General features: G+C 42.2%; 1 protein-coding gene across 3 annotated transcripts in view; it reads right to left on the bottom strand.

Annotated features, from left to right (window-relative positions):
* LOC111148973 (UDP-glucose 6-dehydrogenase) overlaps positions 1-9196 on the bottom strand; it is a 35072-nt gene extending 25876 nt beyond the window's left edge. The window contains exons 1-2 of one of the 3 annotated variants that reach the window (XM_022505830.1): positions 9037-9196; positions 11-179 (exon numbers count right to left, since the gene is read on the bottom strand). In XM_022505830.1, coding sequence (XP_022361538.1) covers positions 11-172 — 162 coding nt within the window. In that variant the 5' untranslated portion in view covers positions 173-179; positions 9037-9196. Of the gene's footprint in view, positions 1-10; positions 200-9036 lie in introns of all 3 variants that reach the window. The other 2 variants (XM_022505832.1, XM_022505831.1) reach the window with 2 other exon arrangements.
* Positions 9197-19034: the final 9838 nt, after the last annotated feature.

Genomic DNA, 19034 nt, shown 5'->3' with positions numbered 1-19034 from the left:
AATGGGTTACCTCATAAATAGGGAGTGTAGAAGAGTTCCATGCATTGATTCTTGATTCATTGACGTCAACAACTGTTACCCTGATTTCAGGGCACATATGAGCAATGACACTACACGTAGGTCCTCCAACATAGCCCGCACCAATGCAACAGATCTTCTTAATTTCAAACATGATTAAACTAGAAGGGAAGCAGTAAGACTGTTCCACTATTGAAAACAGAAAATTTAAAGAAATCACATTGAACATTTATCAAACTCTATAAAAACTGTCAAGGTGACAGATAATCTGGAAAGATTTCCTGCACTCATACTCATTAAGAATTAGTAAAAGAGTAATAATATACAACATTCCAATTGGAATGTCCATTCTCAGCTGCACTAGCATAAAACATGGGGAAAAAAAAGTAACTGATATTGCTGAAAAAATGCCACGAAGATTATAATGATCTAATATTTAAAAGTTCAAGAGCAAAATAAAACCTTACTTAGGTTTCTAAGGCCACCAGGGTAACTTCGACTGCTGAGGAAAAATTCAAGGTTGAACAGACCAGTGCAATTCTTGTTGAAATAAATGCCGGTGTACAAAGGTCAGCCTTACGGCAGGTTTAGATTAACGTGACAGATACTGAGAAACATGACAGATAATAAGATTAGTTTGAAAGTTCAGAAGTGGCCTCTGTGATTATATTTCGTATACAACTTGGCTTCAGCAGTTTATTTTTAGGTACTTGACAGTGATCTTAAACTCCATTTCACCTTTAATTGGAATCTATGAGTTGGTTAAAGGAAAGCAATTTCTATAGTTAGCAAAGCAATTACACAGATTTTGATGGGTTTTCAAAAGCCATTTAGGTGAACTGATTCACACTAATCCAAATGACAAGGTACTGATTTATATATAAGAATGTCAGTTTAACCAGTCAGAATGGCTAAAATTAACAAGTCAGGAAACGACGGATGTTGGCGAGGATGCAAAGAAAGGGGAACCCTCCTACACTGTTGGTGGGAATGCAAGCTGGTGCAGCCACTCTGGAAAACAGTGTGGAGGTTCCTCAAAAGGTTGAAAATAGAGCTACCCTACAACCCAGCAATTGCACTACTGGGTATTTACCCCAAAGATACAAATGTAGTGATCCTAAGGGGTACATGCACCCGAATGTTTATAGTCCACAATAGCCAAACTATGGAAAAAGCCTAGATGTCCATCAGCAGATGATGGATAAAGAAGATGTGAGATATATATCATATATATGATGCAGCCATCAAAAAAAATGAAATCTTGCCATTTGCAATGATGCAGATGGAACTAGAGAGTATTTTGCTAAGCAAAATAAGTCAAACAGAGAAAGACAATTATCATATGATCTCGCGGATATGAGGAATTTGAGAAACAAGGCAGAGGATCATCGGGGAAGAGAAAAAAAAATGAAATAGAATGAAACCAGAGAGGGAGACAAACCATAAGAGACTTTTAATCTCAGGAAACATTCTGAGGGTTGCTGGAGCGAAGAGGGGTAGGAGCAATGGGGTGGTGGGGTAATGGACATTGGGTGAGTGCTGTGAATTGTGTAAGACTGATAAACCACAGACCTGTATCCCTGAAACAAATAATACATTATCTATTTATATATTTTTAAAGATTTTATGCATTTATTTGACAGAGAGAGAGACAGAAAGAGAGGGAACATAAGCAGAGGAAGTGAGAGAGGGAGAATCAGGCTTCCCACCAAGCAGGGAGCCCGAAATGGAGCTCAATCCCAGGATGCTGGAATGATGACCTGAGCCAAAGGCAGATGCTTAATGACTGGGCTACCCAGGTGCCCCAATACACTATATGTTAACCAAAAAATGAAAGAAAGAAAGAAAGAAAGAAAGAAAGAAAGAAAGAAAGAAAGTCAGTCAATTCATTATAGTAAGAATGAGAACTGCCGAACTGATCAGATTCTTAGAATTTTAGTCCTTACCAACACTGACCTGGGACATCACCTCATCTAACCCATTCATGGGTTCCAGCGAGAAGGAGAATGGTAATCAGTTTAAGAACTGGTTAGTATACTCCCACATGGGTCAGAGAAGGTACTAGGGAAGGCTAATCTTATTGTAATGCCTGGGAAGTACAACCCTATTGTGAGAAAAGATACACAAGCCACATAAATAAGATGATCCAGTTCCCTTAAGCCTGCATCTGTATTAATCAATGTTCTAATCACTGGTTTTCTGGGTAGACTTCCCAACCATAAGAGAATGAACCAAACAACCTGCACAAGTATCTTGGTCTGTGTTAGGAAACAAGTCAGTCCGCTTACAAATCAACCTTCAGTGGTCATGCTGGGCAGATATCAATTCAAAGTCTAATCTCTAATGACCTTTAAAAGACTTAAAAGAACAGAAAATTTGGTAAAACAGTAAATATGAGCAAAATTGGAATCTATTGATTCTACAAAACAAAGCCATATTCTGAGTGATATACATACAAAGAAATTTTAAAATGTATTTTTTGTGTGGCGCCTGGGTGGCTCAGTCAGTTAAGTTTCTGCCTTCATATCAGGTCATAATCTCAGGGTCCTGTGATCGAGCCCCACATCGGGCTCCCTGCTCATTGTGGAGCCTGCTTCTCCCTCTCCCTCTGCTGCTCCCCTTGCTTGTGCTCTCTCTCTCAAATAAATAAATAAAATCTTTAAAAATAATAATAATAGGGGCACCTGGGTGGCTCAGTGGGTTAAGCCTCTGCCTTTGGCTCGGGTCATGATCTCGGGGTCCTGGGATCGAGACCCGCATTGGGCTCCCTGCTCAGTGGAGAGCCTGATTCCCTGCTCTCTCTCTCTGCCGGCCTCTCTGCTACTTGTGATCTCTCTGTCAAATAAACAAAATCTTTAATAATAATAATAATAATAATAATAAAACAAAATAAAATGTATTTTTTGTTTTGAATAGATAGTAAATTCATATGGTCCAAAATTAAATCTGTATAACAAAGTATACAGTAAGAAGCCTCAAGTGTGGGGCGCCTGGGTGGCTCAGTGAGTTAAGCCGCTGCCTTCGGCTCAGGTCATGATCTCAGGGTCCTGGGATCGAGCCTCGCATCGGGCTATCTGCTCAGCAGGGAGCCTGCTTCCTCCTCTCTCTCTGCCTGCCTCTCTGCCTGCTTGTGATCTCTCTCTGTCAAATAAATAAATAAAATCTTAAAAAAAAAAAAAAAAAAGATTTAAAAAAAAAAAAAAAAAGAAGCCTCAAGTGTACCACATTCTTATCTCTTGGCTACCCACTACTTTGCTTCCACAAGCAACCCTTTCATTAGTTACTTGTGTATCCTTCCAATGTTTCGTGTACAGTACAAATAAATACATGAATATATCTTAATAATCCCTTCTTTCTAAATTCAAGAGGTAGAACACTATAAAATACTATCAAACACTTGGTTTTTTCCTTAATGTATTCTTAAGACCTATTTTCCCCTCTCTCTCGCTGTCTTTTTTATTTTTTATTTTTATTTTTTCTGTTTCTGGTAAAACTCTCTCCTTCTTAGAAACAGTTACACTGTATTCCATTGTGTGGATGTACATACCAGGAAATATTAACACCATGCTAAATCTGGTAGATCCTTTTTAATTATTTGTTTTTTTTTAAGTAGGCCCCATGCCCAGTGTGGGGCTTGAACTCATGACCCTGAGAGACCAAGAGACACATGCTCTGCCAGCTGAGCCAGCCAGGGGCCCCTGGTAGATTCCCTCTTTCATAATCTAAATAAATGGATTAGAGTTCCCTATTATTACCTATGAAGCCACACACATGATATTCTTATTACAGTTTTAGGGTTCCAAAATTCACCCCAGCGAAAATATTGAGCCTAACAAAATTTATTTTAGCAATCATTCATCTTTGATTTCTCTGCCCTTCTACTCTTCAGTTCTGATCTACTACTCTCCAGGCTTCAAGTGCCCTATACATAAGGAGAAAGAGAAACCGCTAGGAGGAAAGGACTGCATTGGGACTGCCAAGTGACTAAAGCTCAGGGGAATGTTCTGAAACGCTCCCACCTGTGGGACAGTCGAGCCTGGAACAGGCTTCCCATAGACCTGTCTCCAGCATTTGCTGCCACTGTCCCCACCTCTCCAGTACAAAGGGCTTGGCATCGGGTTTCAGAAAAAGTGCTTCAACCGCTTCAGGCCTAGTCCCTTGTTCTCTTTCATGAAAAATTAATATTCCCAATTTAAGGGTCTACCAATGGACATAGCAGAGAATCTGGCCATAGATATAGGTCCTGACACTCAAGAATGTAACAACTGACTTAGAGGAAAATTCAACTGAAAAACAACTATTAACCCCCCTACTATGTTACAGCTACTAATGTTCTATGTACTGTGGATACAATAGTGAACACGACAGGTACAGTTCCTACTCTTAGGTTATAGTCTAGCGGGAGAACCCAAAACAAAATAATGGCAGCTCTGACACATTCCATATTAAAGAAATAAACACATAGGTAGAGAGGGAGAGACTGTCTATGGGGAAAGAATTCCTACAGATAGGGTACTTAAAGAAGGACTCTCTGAGAAGGTGACTCTTAAGCGGACTAAAAAGATGAAAAGGAGGGGCGCCTGGATGGCTCAGGCGGTTAAACATCTGATTCTTGATTTTGGATTTTGGCTCAGTTTATGAACTCAGGGTCATGATCTCAGGGTTGTGAGATGGAGCCCATTGTCAGGCTCACTCAGTGCAGAGTCTGCTTGTGATTCTCTCTCTCCCCCATCTCTCAAATAAATAAATAAATAAATAAATAAAATCTTGTTTTGTTTTGTTTTGTTTTTAAAGATTTTATTTATTTATTTGACAGAGAGAGAGATCACAAATAGGTAGAGAGAGAGAGAGGAGGAAGCAGGCTCCCCACTGAGCAGAGAGCCCGATGCAGGACTCGATCCCAGGACCCTGAGATCATGACCTGAGCCGAAGGCAGAGGTTTAGCACACTAAGCCACCCAGGCACCCCAATAAATAAATAAAATCTTAAAAAAAAAAAAAAGACAAAAAGGACTTAGCCACACCCAAGTAACATATAAGGCAGTATAATCAATCAAATGATGAGTATTAAAGTCCAGAGGGAAAAAAATAAGAAGGTATCTACATCAAGGGAAATGCGGAATATAAGCCTGGCCTAAAGAATAAGTAGGATGTATGGAGCACCTGGGTGGCTCACTGGGTTAAGCCTTTGTCTTTGGCTCAGGTCATGATCTCAGCGTCCTGGGATCCAGCCCCGAATCAGGGTCTCTGCTCAGCAGGGAGCCTGCTTCCCCGCCCCCCCGCCTGCCTCTCTGCCTACTTGTGATCTCTCTGTCAAATAAATGAATAAAATCTTAAAAAAAAAAAAAAGAAGTAGGATATAGAAAGGAAAGGTAGGTGGGGGAGAGCATTCCATATTGGGGGGGGAGGAATAAGTAAGGACTCATAAACAGAAACAAGTTCAACGAAGTAAGGAGATTGGCCTGGTTGGATAAGGATATGGGTATTTAGAAGTGGTAAGGTAATAACTGTCTTGTAGAGCGAATCTAAAGGGTCTCAAATGCCCCTTTCAGGGGACCATGTGCATGACGGTTCAGGAGGCCTATTATTTAATAACTTCAGGTAACATGGGCGCCTGGGTGGCTCAGTAGGTTAAGCATCTGCTTTCTGCTCCAGTCATGTTCCCGGGGTCCTGGGATCGAGTCCCACATCAGGCTCAATGGGGAGTTTGCTTCTCCTCTGCCTGCCCTGCCCCCTTGCTAGTGCTCGCTCACTCTCACAAAAATAAATAAAATCTTAAAAAAATAAAATAACTTAGGTAACATAATTGAAAGTAACCACAACAATCAATAGCATTTGTGTAGCTAAAATCTAATAAACTTCACTAAAGGAGAAAAAAAAAATCTCAGGAGGATCAGCCTATAGCCTGGAAAGAAGTAGTTAAGAACAAAAATGATGTGTTTATTTCAGCACTGTCTAGAGAAGAGTGACACTGAATCTGGGAGTCAGAAGTGTTTTAGTTGGGGCAACTGGGTAGCTCAGGTGGTTAAGCATCTGCCTTCAGCTAGGTCATGATCTCTAGGTCCTGGGATCTAGCCCTTCATCCAGCTCTCAGCTCAGCAGGGAGCCTGCTTCTCCCTCTCCCTCTGCCTCTCCCCCTTCTTGTGCTCTCTCTGTCTCTATCTCAAATGAATAAATAAAATCTTAAAAAATAAAAAAAATAAGTATTCTGGTTTCAGAGATGTGGAGTAAGAATATGCTTTCCCAATTCTTAGCATGTTCTCCGAAGATTCTTCGCTCTGATTCCACTCTCCCTTAGGAATTCAGATTCCCAGGAATCATAATACTGGAAATGGATGACCCAGATTTGAGATATAAGTACTCCAGGGACTGCAATAAAATTTCCCTAATTGTAACATCAAAGTTTCATTCTAGTGTAACCATTTGGTCTCTTACGAGTTCAGTCATTTTAAGTTAACATCTAATGTCTCATGAACTCTGGGCCCACAGAAGGGGAAAAAAAAATCTACCTTCCAGATCTGCAAGGATGAAGATGAAGTTCTGAATGTAATGAATACAGAGAACTACCCCACGGTAACACCCTTACGAAACAGCTTGTCAACCTCTAATTACAACCAGTATATCTGGAACACCTAGAAAGTAGAATTTCAAAGTATTTTTGGACCAGAGGATCTTTCGGGGTTACCATTTAATCCAAGAGCCAAGAGGTTATAACATTCTTATATAAACACAGATTGAATGCCTACGTGATGCCAAAAATCCCCTAAATCTCGTGGGTTCAAGGAGTTCATAGTTCATAAGGTGCTCCCAGGCTAACAGCTCTCATCTGCTGCTGTTACCTCAACACTTAGAACAATAGGTTCTCAATATACACTAATTGAATGACTGACTCTCCATAAGGGCTGTTTGAGATGAAGACTGTTATTTGAATAGCTTTAGCTCAGATGGCTGATCATTGCATTTTTTTGCTGAAATTGCCCAGAATACTATCAGCCTCTCTTTTTTATGTAGAACTCTGGCATGTCTTTCCAGAGATACTTCTTAACCACCTTGATTGCCAGGCTGTACGCAGCTTGCCTTACGTACAATGTACGCAGCTTGCCTTACATACAGCAGCTGGGGTAAATGACTGATGGACCTATACTAGAGAAGAACTCCATGTGTTTGGGGGGTGTCCCTGTGGTGCTATTTCACATGAAGCATGGCTTGTAGGTGACAATGGGAAAATTACTGAGCAACTGTGCAAGTCCCAGTAAATGGTCACTTGGAAGTTCCAATAAAATCTTCAACCCTTATTATGGAGTTTGATACAGTGTTAGTTACATATTTTGCCTGACACAGATGTCTTCTGATTCCGTATTCCATTTCTACCTTTACGTACCTTCTGATCCTCTATTGTGCTGTCAGGGAAATGGGAATGTTTGCTTACCAAGGGTGTCAGTTTGCAATGAGTTTTTACCTCTGTATTTTGGGGAAATCTCAACAACCCAGGCTGTTCCAAAACTACCCTTCATCTAAAATTTAAAAAATTCAGATCAATATTTCAAATTAGAAGATGTGGGTAACAAATACTGAAGGTCCTCTTACAATTTAAGCTGAATATAATCCCTCCATCCCCACCCCTCTTCAGTATATTCTGCGTAATTACCCAGTAGCTAAGGAAATGGACGTTGTAGTTGGGATACGTCAACTTCACACATCACCTCAGTCATTTCCAAAAATTAAATACTAACAGATGCAACAGATGCCTGACCACGGGAAAAATATTTACTCAGTGAGAAAGGCAGTGTTAGTGTTGCATCTAAAGGGCATCATATAAAACTGTGGAAATAAGAGGGATGATGAAGTATGCTTATTAGATACAGACTTAATATTTGAGAAAGGAGTACAGCAATGGGAGAAGAAATGAGATCCTTTCAAACAGAGTTGTCTACCACGTACCTTAACTAGATGCTGGGTACTAACAAGCACATCTCAGAGCAGACAGTAAGCTCTTTCATTTCCAGAACCCCCCTGAAGAAACAGACCAGACTACTGTTCTCCATTTCATAGGGGACTTGAAGAAACTCAAAGACTCACTGTGTCTTTGAGGGCAGTCAATGGACAGCTACTCCTCTGTATATCCGTGAAAAGCTCCCTACCAGTGAATCCCTCTTTTTAATATAGCATAATTTTCAAGCCAATCAGTTATCTTCCTATATATAAGAAGCATGACTTTTCCTGTTTCTTTTCTTTTTTTAAAGATTATTTATTTATTCATTCGAGTGAGCACATGCTCCACGAGAGCAGGGGCAGAGGCAGAGGGAGAAACAGATTCCCCACTGAGCAGGGAGCCCCGATGCGGGGCTCAATCCCCAGACCCTGAGAATCATGACCTGAGCCAAGGCAGGGGCTTAACCGACTGAGCCACCAGGCGCCCCAAGAAGTATGATTTTTCAAGGTCTCACACAGGCTTTCCCTGACATGAAATAAAGCAATTACATGGTGTGGCAGCCAACAATGGATTCCAGGACAGCCCATACAGATGTCAAGATAGAATGTCTTCGGATTTCGCCCTCAGGGGCTTCCTGGCTTCATTTTTAAGGGGGGCAGGTGACAGGAGGAAAGCAGCAGCTCCCCAGGTGAGCCGACTAAACACAAAACAAAAGACCAGGACTCTGAGACCAAAATGGGGTCCCTAGCCAGAGGACCACTTCCTTCGGTGGACGTTCAGCTTCCTGGGAAATCTCATTTGTTTCAAGTCAGAAAGTGAGAAAAAGCAGAAAGAGAAGCGGTTGGAAGACTGGCGAGTGTAGAATAAAAAGCCCAAGTTATCCCATTCTCAGAACAGCGGACCAAAAGGCGATTCCCGCCCAGAGCCCAAAGGGGAGGACCAGGGTCATGAGGCTGGGAGCCCTGACCAGGCGCAGAGCGCGACCGGGGGCAGTGCTCACTCCCCCCGCCCCGCTCCCTGCACATCCCGCCGGGACCCAGGACCTTCCCGACCGGGCGGCAGGGCCAGCCCGCGAAAGGCGCTTACCTACTTGCAGACACCGAGAGCAGCGGCCGCTCCTATCCCGACTCCTCGGACAGCTCCTCGCAACGAGCCGTGCTGCAGCAGCTCCTGCACGCTCGCCCTGCTCCGCCTGACCTCCCCTCACCGTGCACACCCCTCTCTCAGGCAGCCAAGCACTGCACCCAGAATTCCGGGCCCGAGCCCGTATTTAAAGGATTCTGCCCCGGAAGGCGGAGGCTTCATTCCCCCGCAGCCAGGCCCTCCAGGACTCTGGCCTCCAAGGCATCCCTGCTCCTCCTCCCGCCACGCTAGGCCCCGGCCCGCCCCTATTTCCTGCGGGCCCCAGGGGCGGGGAGTCAGGGCGGGGCTAATCGTAGCTAGCTGGGAGGCCCTGCCCCCAGCCGAGTCTGGGCGAATCCGCTCGGGCCAGCTCAGCGGTCCCGCCCCTACCGCGAGCGACAGTGGGCGGAGCTGCGTGCGCGACGAGTCGGCTGAGGCCTTCGGGGTGGGGTTTCGGGGTCCGCGAGGCCAGCTACTAGTTTTCCCTGTCGCCTGCAGCCTGTGTTTTGTCTGGCACCGCTTTCCTCCCTGTGTCCCGGTTCCCGCTGACGGTCGGCGCCGCGGAGGTGATGCAGCGTGCGCGCCGGGTCGGCCATAATCTAGGACTGCGGGGTACTTGGCCCGCTGCGGCCGGAGGGGACCGGAAGATCTCGGCCCCCTTTCCGGTCTCCCCAGCAGCCCCGAGAGCCGACCTGGTCTTTCCGGCCCCCTAGACCCTGCTGGTCAGACTGCCCGGCGGCCAAGGTTTACTCAGATCCCTTCCCTCGCCACTTCTGGGAAGGAGGCGCCTCGCGTCTCGTAGGATGCTGAGTCCTGTCATGACTGGACCAGTTCGGGCCTCCGCCCTGATTCCTGGGAGGAGAAGCACGACACCCACGCCCTCCAGACATATTTTCCAGAGCTGCTCCTGCCAAATTCGGGAACTGGGTTGTCTGTGCTGAGAGTTTGCAACATACAAGTTCCGTGTATGAGGAAGAGTAAAATTACTGTATGGACGCTGCCCGTTTTTAATGAGGAAGGCAGCTCTGTTCCCTTTTTCCTCTCCCAAGTGATCTTAAGTCTCAGATCTGAAAAAAGAAAAGCAGTCTGGACTTTTTTTGGTGTGTTCCTCATGGAGAATTACATCAGGTCACATAATCTGTAGTTGAAGTCAAAGACCATTTTTAAATACGTCATGAGGAACGTGATTAGGAGTTTATAAAGACGCATTAAAATACCTCATAGATGATTTTTTTTGAAGTTTTATTTAAGTAATCTCTACACTCAACATGGGGCTCCAACTCACCACCAGATCAAGAGTCCCATGCTCCTCCGAATGAGACAGCCACGCACCCCAAGATGATGGTTTTCTTTTTAAAAAAATATTTTATTTGAGAGATAGAGAAAGCAAGAGTGGGAAGGAGGGGGAGAAGCAGACTCCCCGCCAAGCAGGTAGCCCCATGCCAGCTGATTCCACGACTCAGGATCATGACCCGATGGGAAGGCAGACGCCCAACCTACTGAGCCATCCAAGCGCCCGGAGATGATGGTTTTCTTGACAGGATCATGACAACTTCAAGAAAGCTGTTGAATATTGATTAAACCGTTTGCTGTTGAGTTGTAAAAAGTGTGATATGTTATGTAGGTGTTGTACATTCTAAGCAGGTAAATTCATTAGTCCAACAAATATTTAGTGCCTGTTGTGTGTTAGACTTTATCCTAGAGACCAAAAATGTAAAATGGGTTAAGGCCCTATTCCTTCTTCCAAAGCTCGCAGTTTAGTGTGAGAAATACGTGAACAAATAATCGCAATACATGTGACAAATACTGTGCTATAGTAGGGTTATCTTTTTGAACTTGGCATATACATAGATTTAAATTACCTATTACAGTTAGCTTTGTAATAAAAACTTTTCTGTTATTCTTCTTGTTTTGAATTAAACATTTTTTCTACCTAGAATTCATTTTACACTCTTAGTATTTTGATAACCAAATCTTTTAAACAGTATAATTGCAGAAATTAAATCAAAATATCAATACTAGCTAGAATGGAGCTTTGGATCTAGGACAACAGTTCTCAAAATGTACTGACAATCCCTGAGACCACTTCAAGGAATCCAGGAAGTCAAAACATTTTCATAATAATACCTATTATTTATTTTTTTACTCTCATCTTCTCAGGAGTATACAGTGGAATTTTCCAGAGGCTGTATGACATGTGATATCATAACAGATCAATGCAGATATTATAGATTTATAAAAATGCAAAACAATACAGTCTTCTAATTTTTAATTTGGAAATACAGTAACTTTTCATTAAAATATATGGTTAATGTTAGTGTCATAGAGTTATTATTGTCAACGTTAAGGAATTTATGTATGACTTGTCAATTTTCATTTCTAATAACGTAAATGCCAATATCTATAATCAACATGAAAAAGCTTTTTGGGGCCTTCAACTTTTAAATGTGTTAAGGAGTTCTGGGAACAAAAAGCCTGAGAACTACTTGATATAGACCAATTATTTTCAAATTATGTTTCTTGGAGCTCTAAGTTTCTCTGGTGGTGTCACTCTGTGAGAAAGAGAATGAGTGGATGAGTGGAAGGTTAAAACAGACAGGGCTCTGAGACTCCAAATCAGAGCAGTTCTACTTTTATCTGTTTAATCTGCTTTATATATAAATTTTTTATTAATTATTGCTATGAACATATAATGTATTATTTGCCCCAGGGGTACAGGTCTGTGAATCATCAGGCTTACACAGTTCACAGCAACTCATCATAGCACATACCCTCCCCAATGTCCATAACCCAACCACCCTCTCCATACTATATATCAATTTTTTTATGTATGGTTTCAATTTATACATGGGCTCCTCTTCAAACTTAAAAAACATTGTTTCATTGGATAAGTATTTCTCTCCAAGTATTTCCAACGTGCTAGTCACTAGGAATATAATTGAGTAAAGAATGATACATTCCCTTCCTTCATAAATTTAATTCTATGGGGAAACATCAATCACACAGATAAATGTAAAGTTACAACTTTATTAAGGTGGGATATATATAGTCTTACGAGAGTATACAATAGGAGTATTAAACATAGTATTAGGGATGCTTCCTCAAGTTGTGATAATTGAACACTTAAAGGAAATATGGGAATTAACTTGGGGGGAATGAAGAGGGTAGTTACAGGAATAAATAGAGTGAATGTGAAGAGAGCAATTCAGAACTAATTACAGTAATTAAGAATTAGAAATAGCATATCCAGGGTAGTAGCCATGGAGATTCAGAGCAATGAACAGATTCAAGAGATGATTGGGAAATAAAAGCAGTAAGACTTTGGTAATGTTCTCCAACACTCCCCCCACCCCCAACACCCACCAAGGGTGACACTATCCTGATTTCTGACAGTTTATTTTAGTTTTGCCCTGCACAGATATATTTAAGGAAATCAATTTCCAGCTCAACTTCCACAGGTGCTCTTTCCCCAAATTGATATGCCTAATAACAGTCCATTTTATAAAAGAAAGGCTTAACTTTCACCCAAGTAAAACCTTACTACCATCCATTACAGAGGGGTAAACTTCTCCTGAGTACCAAAGAAGTAAACTGGATTATTGTTTGGGGGAAGTCCCCTAAGGTGATCAGTAAAGACACCTCAAATCCATCTTTCTTCATTTTATACTCATTTTTGCTAAGGCTGAAGTCCAGAGTTAGAAACATGACATGTTGGTCTATGTTGGGATGTTCTGAATTCCAAACAGAAGATGCCATATAAATTAGTGACCTTGATTCTTTAAAAAGCAACTTGAGTATTGGGGTGTCTGGGTGATTCAGTCAGTTAAGTGTCCGACTCTTGGTTTTGGCTCAGGTCTTGATCTCAGGGTCGAGACAGAGCTTTTGCATCGTGCTGAGCATGGAGTTTGCTTGAGATTCTTTCCCCCTCCCTCTTCCTCTGCTCCTCCCTGGCTCCTCATCACACCCCCCCAAGACCCCCAACTCTCGAGCATGTGTTCTCTCTCTCTCTCTCTCAAATACATAAATAAAATCTTTTAAAAAGCAACTTGAGTATTTTGCAGGACTACTACATTTTTCTAAAGATATTGAATAAAACTGAAATGGAGATAGTGGGATTGAGGTCAACAAAGAGGCGACCCCAGTATGGGGAAGAGAGGGGGCTCTGGGTATTAACAATTCTGTAGATAATCTTTTCTCCCATCTCAATAAAACAATATGAACATCTCCGTCACCCAAGACTCAGCTCCCACTCAAGTAACTGCCCCATTGCTTTGCCCCCATTCATTGTAAAACTCCTCCAAAGAACCGCTTGCACTTCTCTCCTTCTGTACCCCCAGTTCTTTCTTTAGCTACTCCAGATGGGCTTTCATCCCCCTTGCTCCATCAAAACATCTTTTAGCAAGTTCACCAATGAATCCTTTCTGCTAAAATGTTCAATTCGCCGTTCCCATGATTTGACTTATCAAACATGGTTTCCTTCTTTCACTGGATGTTCCTTCCCGGTGCGTTGGTTCCTCTTTCTCAATCAGAGCTCTAAATATTGCAGTACCTGGAGTCCCAGTCCTGGGATTTCTTCTTTTCTGTCTTACTATCTCTTTAAGTAATTTTATCCAGTCCCCAAAATTCGAGTATTACCTGTATTCTGTTGGCTTTTAATTTTTCTCTCTCTTAGTGATGGAACCTTACTTAGCTCTACACGTCTCTTACTTAACCTATTCAAGAGCTCCATTTGGATATGTCGTATGCACCTTAAAATCATCACAGCCAACACATGAGTATTGTTTTTCCTCTGTGGTAGCAACTGCCAGCTGACTCCAATAGCCACACTTCACTTATTTGGTAATAGAATTCCCAAATTTTAACTGGGCAGATATTTTCCAGGATGAACATCAATGACATCTAGCCTCCTTTTTTTTTTTTTTTAAGATTTTATTTATTTGATACAGAGAGAGCGAGAGATCACAAGTAGACAGAGAGGCAGGCAGAGAGAGGGGGAAGCAAGCTCCCCGCCAAGCAGACAGCCCAATGCGGGGCTCGATCCCAGGACCCCAAGATCATGACCTGAGCTGAAGGCAGAGGCTTTAACCCTCTGAGCCACCCAGGCACCCCAACATCTAGCCTCCTTTGGGTATGGTCATGTTACCAAGTTCTGGCTAACGGAATGTGAATGGAAGGGAGATGAACAACTTCTAGGACAAACCCTTAAATGAACAGGTAGGCCCTCCATGTTTCCTTCACCACCTCCCCTCAGGCTGGAGCACTGACCCAGTAAGTATTGTGGTGACCTTTGACAATGCAGAGGACAACACCGGGTGGACAACAGCAGTTTGAGAAACACTGCTCTACGGGTCAGTGGAGCAAGTTAGTTTGAGTTCTGAATACTTAAAGCTAGCTTTCAGCCCTACACTGCTTATATTTTTGAACTGTTACCTGAAAGAGAACTTAAGTCGATCTGGGTTAAGCCACTGGAGTCTGTCTCCTTATTCCAGCAAGTTAATTTGTATCCTAACTGATTGCTCCCAATCTGCTCCTTCTCATTGGCCATTTTCCTTACCATCAACTTTTCCCATCTCAATTTCAATCATCAACCATCCAGTGGCTAAGACCCCAAAACTAGACTTAAGTCTTGTTTTCTCTCTTCCCTTCCATTCACTGTCAGGCCATCCATGTGGCCAGTTGGGTTTACCTCCAACATATATTGCAATTCTGATCTCTTCTTCTAATTCACGTTACCACAACCGTTTGCCAAAGAGATTAGCACCTCTTCTCTGGACCACAATGCCTTCCTAGCTTCCTACCTTCCTTCTTGATGCACACAGTTCATCTTCCATATAGCAGCCAGAGTGAGATTTTAAAACCATAAGTCAAATCATGTATCTCTCATCCTCTGTCCCAAGGGCTTTTTTTTTAAGATTTTATTTATTTATTTGACAGAGAGAAATCACAAGTAGGCAGAGAGGCAGGCAGAGAGAGAGGAGGAAGCAGGCTCCCTGCTGAGCAGAAAGCCCGATGTGGGGCTTGAACCAGGACCCTGGGATCATGACCTGAGCCCAAGGCAGATGCTTAACAATTGAGCCACCCAGGCGCCCCCACATTTTGCTCTTAACCCATACTCTGTTGTCTTATCAAGAGGATGCATACTCCATTTGCAAATAAGATTATGAAGTCTTTGAGGACAGGGGCTAAGTATGTAAGTTTTCTGAAATCCCCTTTTTTTTAAAGATTTTATTTATTTATTTGACAGAGAGAAATCACAAGTAGGCAGAGAGGCAGGCAGAGAGAGAGGAGGAAGCAGGCTCCCTGCTGAGCAGAAAGCCCGATGTGGGGCTTGAACCCAGGACCTGGGATCATGACCTGAGCCGAAGGCAGCGGCTTAACCCACTGAGCCACCCAGGCGCCCCATGTCCCAAGGGCTTTTATACTCATAATAAAACTCAAATTCCTGGGCACCTGGGTGGCTCAGTTGGTTAAGCGACTGCCTTCGGCTCAGGTCATGATCCTGGAGTCCCGGGATCGAGTCCCACATCGGGCTCCCTGCTTGACGGGGAGTCTGCTTCTCCCTCTGGCCCTCCCCCTTCTCATGCTCTCTCTCTCTCCCATCTTCTCTCTCTCTCAAATAAATAAATTCTTAAAAAAAAAAAAAAGAGAAAACTCAAATTCCTTATTTTGGAGTTCAAGATCCTTTAAGATGTAGACATACCTCATTTCTTTTGAGAGAGAGAGAGCTCTTGCATAAATGCATGAGTTGGGGGGGGGCAGAGGGAGAGGAACAGGGAAAGGGAGACTGCATGCTGAGACTGAGCCCAAGGCTGGGCTCAATCTCATGGCCCTGAGATCATGACCTGAGCCAAACTCAAGAGTTGGTCGCTTAAGCGACTGAGCTACCCAAGCACCTCTCTAGACCATACTTCTGATCTCAACTTGTACAGGTCATTTGGTCTTATTCTGGTCCCTTGAAAATGCCAATTATGCTTCAGTCTCATGTCCTTCGTACTTTTTTTCTCTTGGAAAACTGCCCAGATCTTTGCATATCTGCATCATCAAATCTCACCCCAAATATCATCTCTCTCTTTTTTAAAAAGACTTTATTTGGGGCGCCTGGGTGGCTCAGTGGGTTAAGCCACTGCCTTCGGCTCAGGACATGGTCTCAGGGTCCTGGGATGGAGTCCCGCGTTGGGCTCTCTGCTCAGCGGGGAGCCTGCTTCACTCTCTCTCTCTCTCTGCCTGCCTCTCTGCCTACTTGTGATCTCTGTCAAATAAATAAATAAAATCTTTAAAAAATATATTTATTTGAGAGAGGGAGAGTATGAGTGGGGTGGGGAGGAACAGAAGGAGAGGGAGAGGCAGACTCCCTGCTGAGCAGGGAGCCTGATGCGGGGCTCGATCCCAGGACCGAAGGTACTGAGCCACCCAGGCGCCCCTTCAAATATCATCTCTTCAGAAAGCTCTTTCACCATTATTTTTTAACTTCACTTTAGCAGTTAGTTCCTGAAATATTAGCTTATTTGTTAGCTTTTGTATTTGTCTTTCCCTGGTAAATACTATATAAACTTCTTGAGGACAGGGACTAAAAACAAATGGCCTTATCACCACAAGAATTCATGTTTTCTGAGACCATTAAGTCTATTATGTGAAGAATTAATATTTATCCTATTAACATTGTGATCCAAGTCCTTGCAAAGTAATAATCCTATCTTTATTCCTTATTTTAACAGTGGTGTTTTGTTTCCTTGGCATGCTTTCTTTTCCTTCCTCCTCTCCTTCTTTCTTTTTTCTTTCTTTCTCCTTCTTTCATCTTCTTCTTCTTCTTCTTTTTTTAACATAGAGCCTTCTCATGAACTGAACAGGCTTCTTTTATGGCCATCCATAAGAAGGATGACATCTCCCTTCCTCATCCCCGTAAGAAAAAATTAAGAAAATAAAAAAGCATTATTTTTAAGCATTAGGAAAAACTGTGAGATATCACTATTAAAAATAACTCTACTGCAGGAGAATATAAGATTTCACTTAGTTCCCTGCCCATATATAGAAGTCAGCTAGTATAAAGGAAATTAATCTATGCTTTTGTTTAGTTTTTCATCTCTAGAACTAAAAACAAGCTTTAGCACTCTTTTTCAAAAGATTTGTTGATTTTAGAGAGAGACTGTGGGGGGCAGAGGGGCAGAGAGAGAGAGAATCTTGAGCAGACTCCACACTGATCCCAGAGCCTGAGGTGGGGCTAGACAGGGCTTGCAGGGGGGCTGGACCTAAGCTTGATCTTACCACCCAGAGATCATGACCTGAACAGAAATCAAGAGTCAGACATTTGACCAACTGATGCACCCAGGTGCCCCAAGGCATAGCATTCTTAATGCCAAGAGTTCTTACCCTTAGCTGCTACTGGAATTACCTATAGATGCTTAGGTCAAACCCTATACCACGATCTCTGAGGTGTGGGGCCAAAGCACCAGGTTTTTAAAGCTCTCAAAGTGCTGCCAACGTTGAGAACTATTAAGTCTAATTAGTTTGCTCTTTAGCTTTTACTGCAATGGATTTATTCACCTATTAGTCAAAATGTATTTGCTTTCCAGTTTACCTTTCAAGGATTTTAAAATATTGATTGGACACTGACATTCTATTTAATGTTTTAATCTTTTTTTTTTTAAGATTTTATTTATTTGACAGGGAGACAGTGAGAGAGGGAACACAAACAGGGGGAGTGGGAGAGGGAGAAGAAGGCTTCTCACTGAGAAGGGAGCCCAATGCAGGACTCAATCCCAGGACCCTGGGATCACGACCTGAGCCAAAAGCAGATGCTTAACTGACTGAACCACCCAGGGGTCCCTAATGTTTTAATCTTTAATGCTTTTCTTATGCCAGACTCTGGCCTAAATGTGCCATTGTCCATTCTTAGTAGAGTGAATTCTTCCCAACAGAAATTCAATGGAAGTGCCCCCCTAAATACCTAGTATCTGTACAACTTAAGGTTTTGAAAAGGGACAGTGTGTGTGTGTATGTATGTGTGTGTGTGTGTTGGGATGGTGAGGGCCTTTATATACAGTATTTATTTAGGACTTAACATTTTTACAAACACTTCATTTGATATTTACTTCAGCATTCTGTAAAGTGGTACCATATTTGATAAGTAAATGAGGAAACTAATGCTCTGAAATAAGTAGGCAGTCCAATGGTTACATAATTTGTTTTCCTTAGTACAGGCTGCTCAAAATACCATTAGTCATTTAGTTGCCAAAAACTAATATTCACACAGTTTCACAAGAAGGGAACTAACATATTGAATGTAGAAGTAGAAATATAACCTGGGGCACCTGGTGGTTCAGTTAAGTGTCTGGCTCTTGGTAATGATATTGGAGTCATGAGATCAAGCCCGCCATGAGGCTCCCTGCTCAGTCCACAGTTCTGCTGGAAATTTTCTCTCTCCCTCTCCCTCTGCCCCTCCCTACTCTCTCTCAAATAAATACATCTTAAAAAATAATAATAATAACCCAGACTTCTTTTAAGCCAACTATTGAAGAGATTTGCAAAAATGTAAAACATGCCAGTCTTCCAAGTTTTCATTTTGGAAAATGGTTTTTTCACAAAAACCTTCATGTTAACATGTATTGGGTATATTGTTATTTTAAAATACTTAATGCTTTCAAATGTTCTGTTTTAATTTTGGATACAGTATATATTGATAGATAAAACAATGCATATAAACAAAAATTCTTTGGGGTCTCCAAACCAGAAATTTTGAGAATCACTATAAGCTATATGCTATAAATTATATGCTATCTTTTAGATGTAAGAAAAGCTAAAGATCTGAATGAATTACTTACCTTAAGCCCAGCTCACACAAAGCTACTTGAACACTTTTCCTCCAAGGCTCAACACTATTAGCAATGCTAAATATTTTTACTGCACATGAGATAATTATTACAATTACATGACTACAGGTCATGGATCTCAGGGTCCTGGGATCA

The sequence above is a fragment of the Enhydra lutris genome, unplaced genomic scaffold, assembly GCF_002288905.1.
Source record: "Enhydra lutris kenyoni isolate GAN:26980312 unplaced genomic scaffold, ASM228890v2 scaffoldscaffold21, whole genome shotgun sequence".
Taxonomy (NCBI): Eukaryota; Metazoa; Chordata; class Mammalia; order Carnivora; family Mustelidae; genus Enhydra; species Enhydra lutris.
This window is presented reverse-complemented; position numbering and strand designations above follow the sequence as displayed.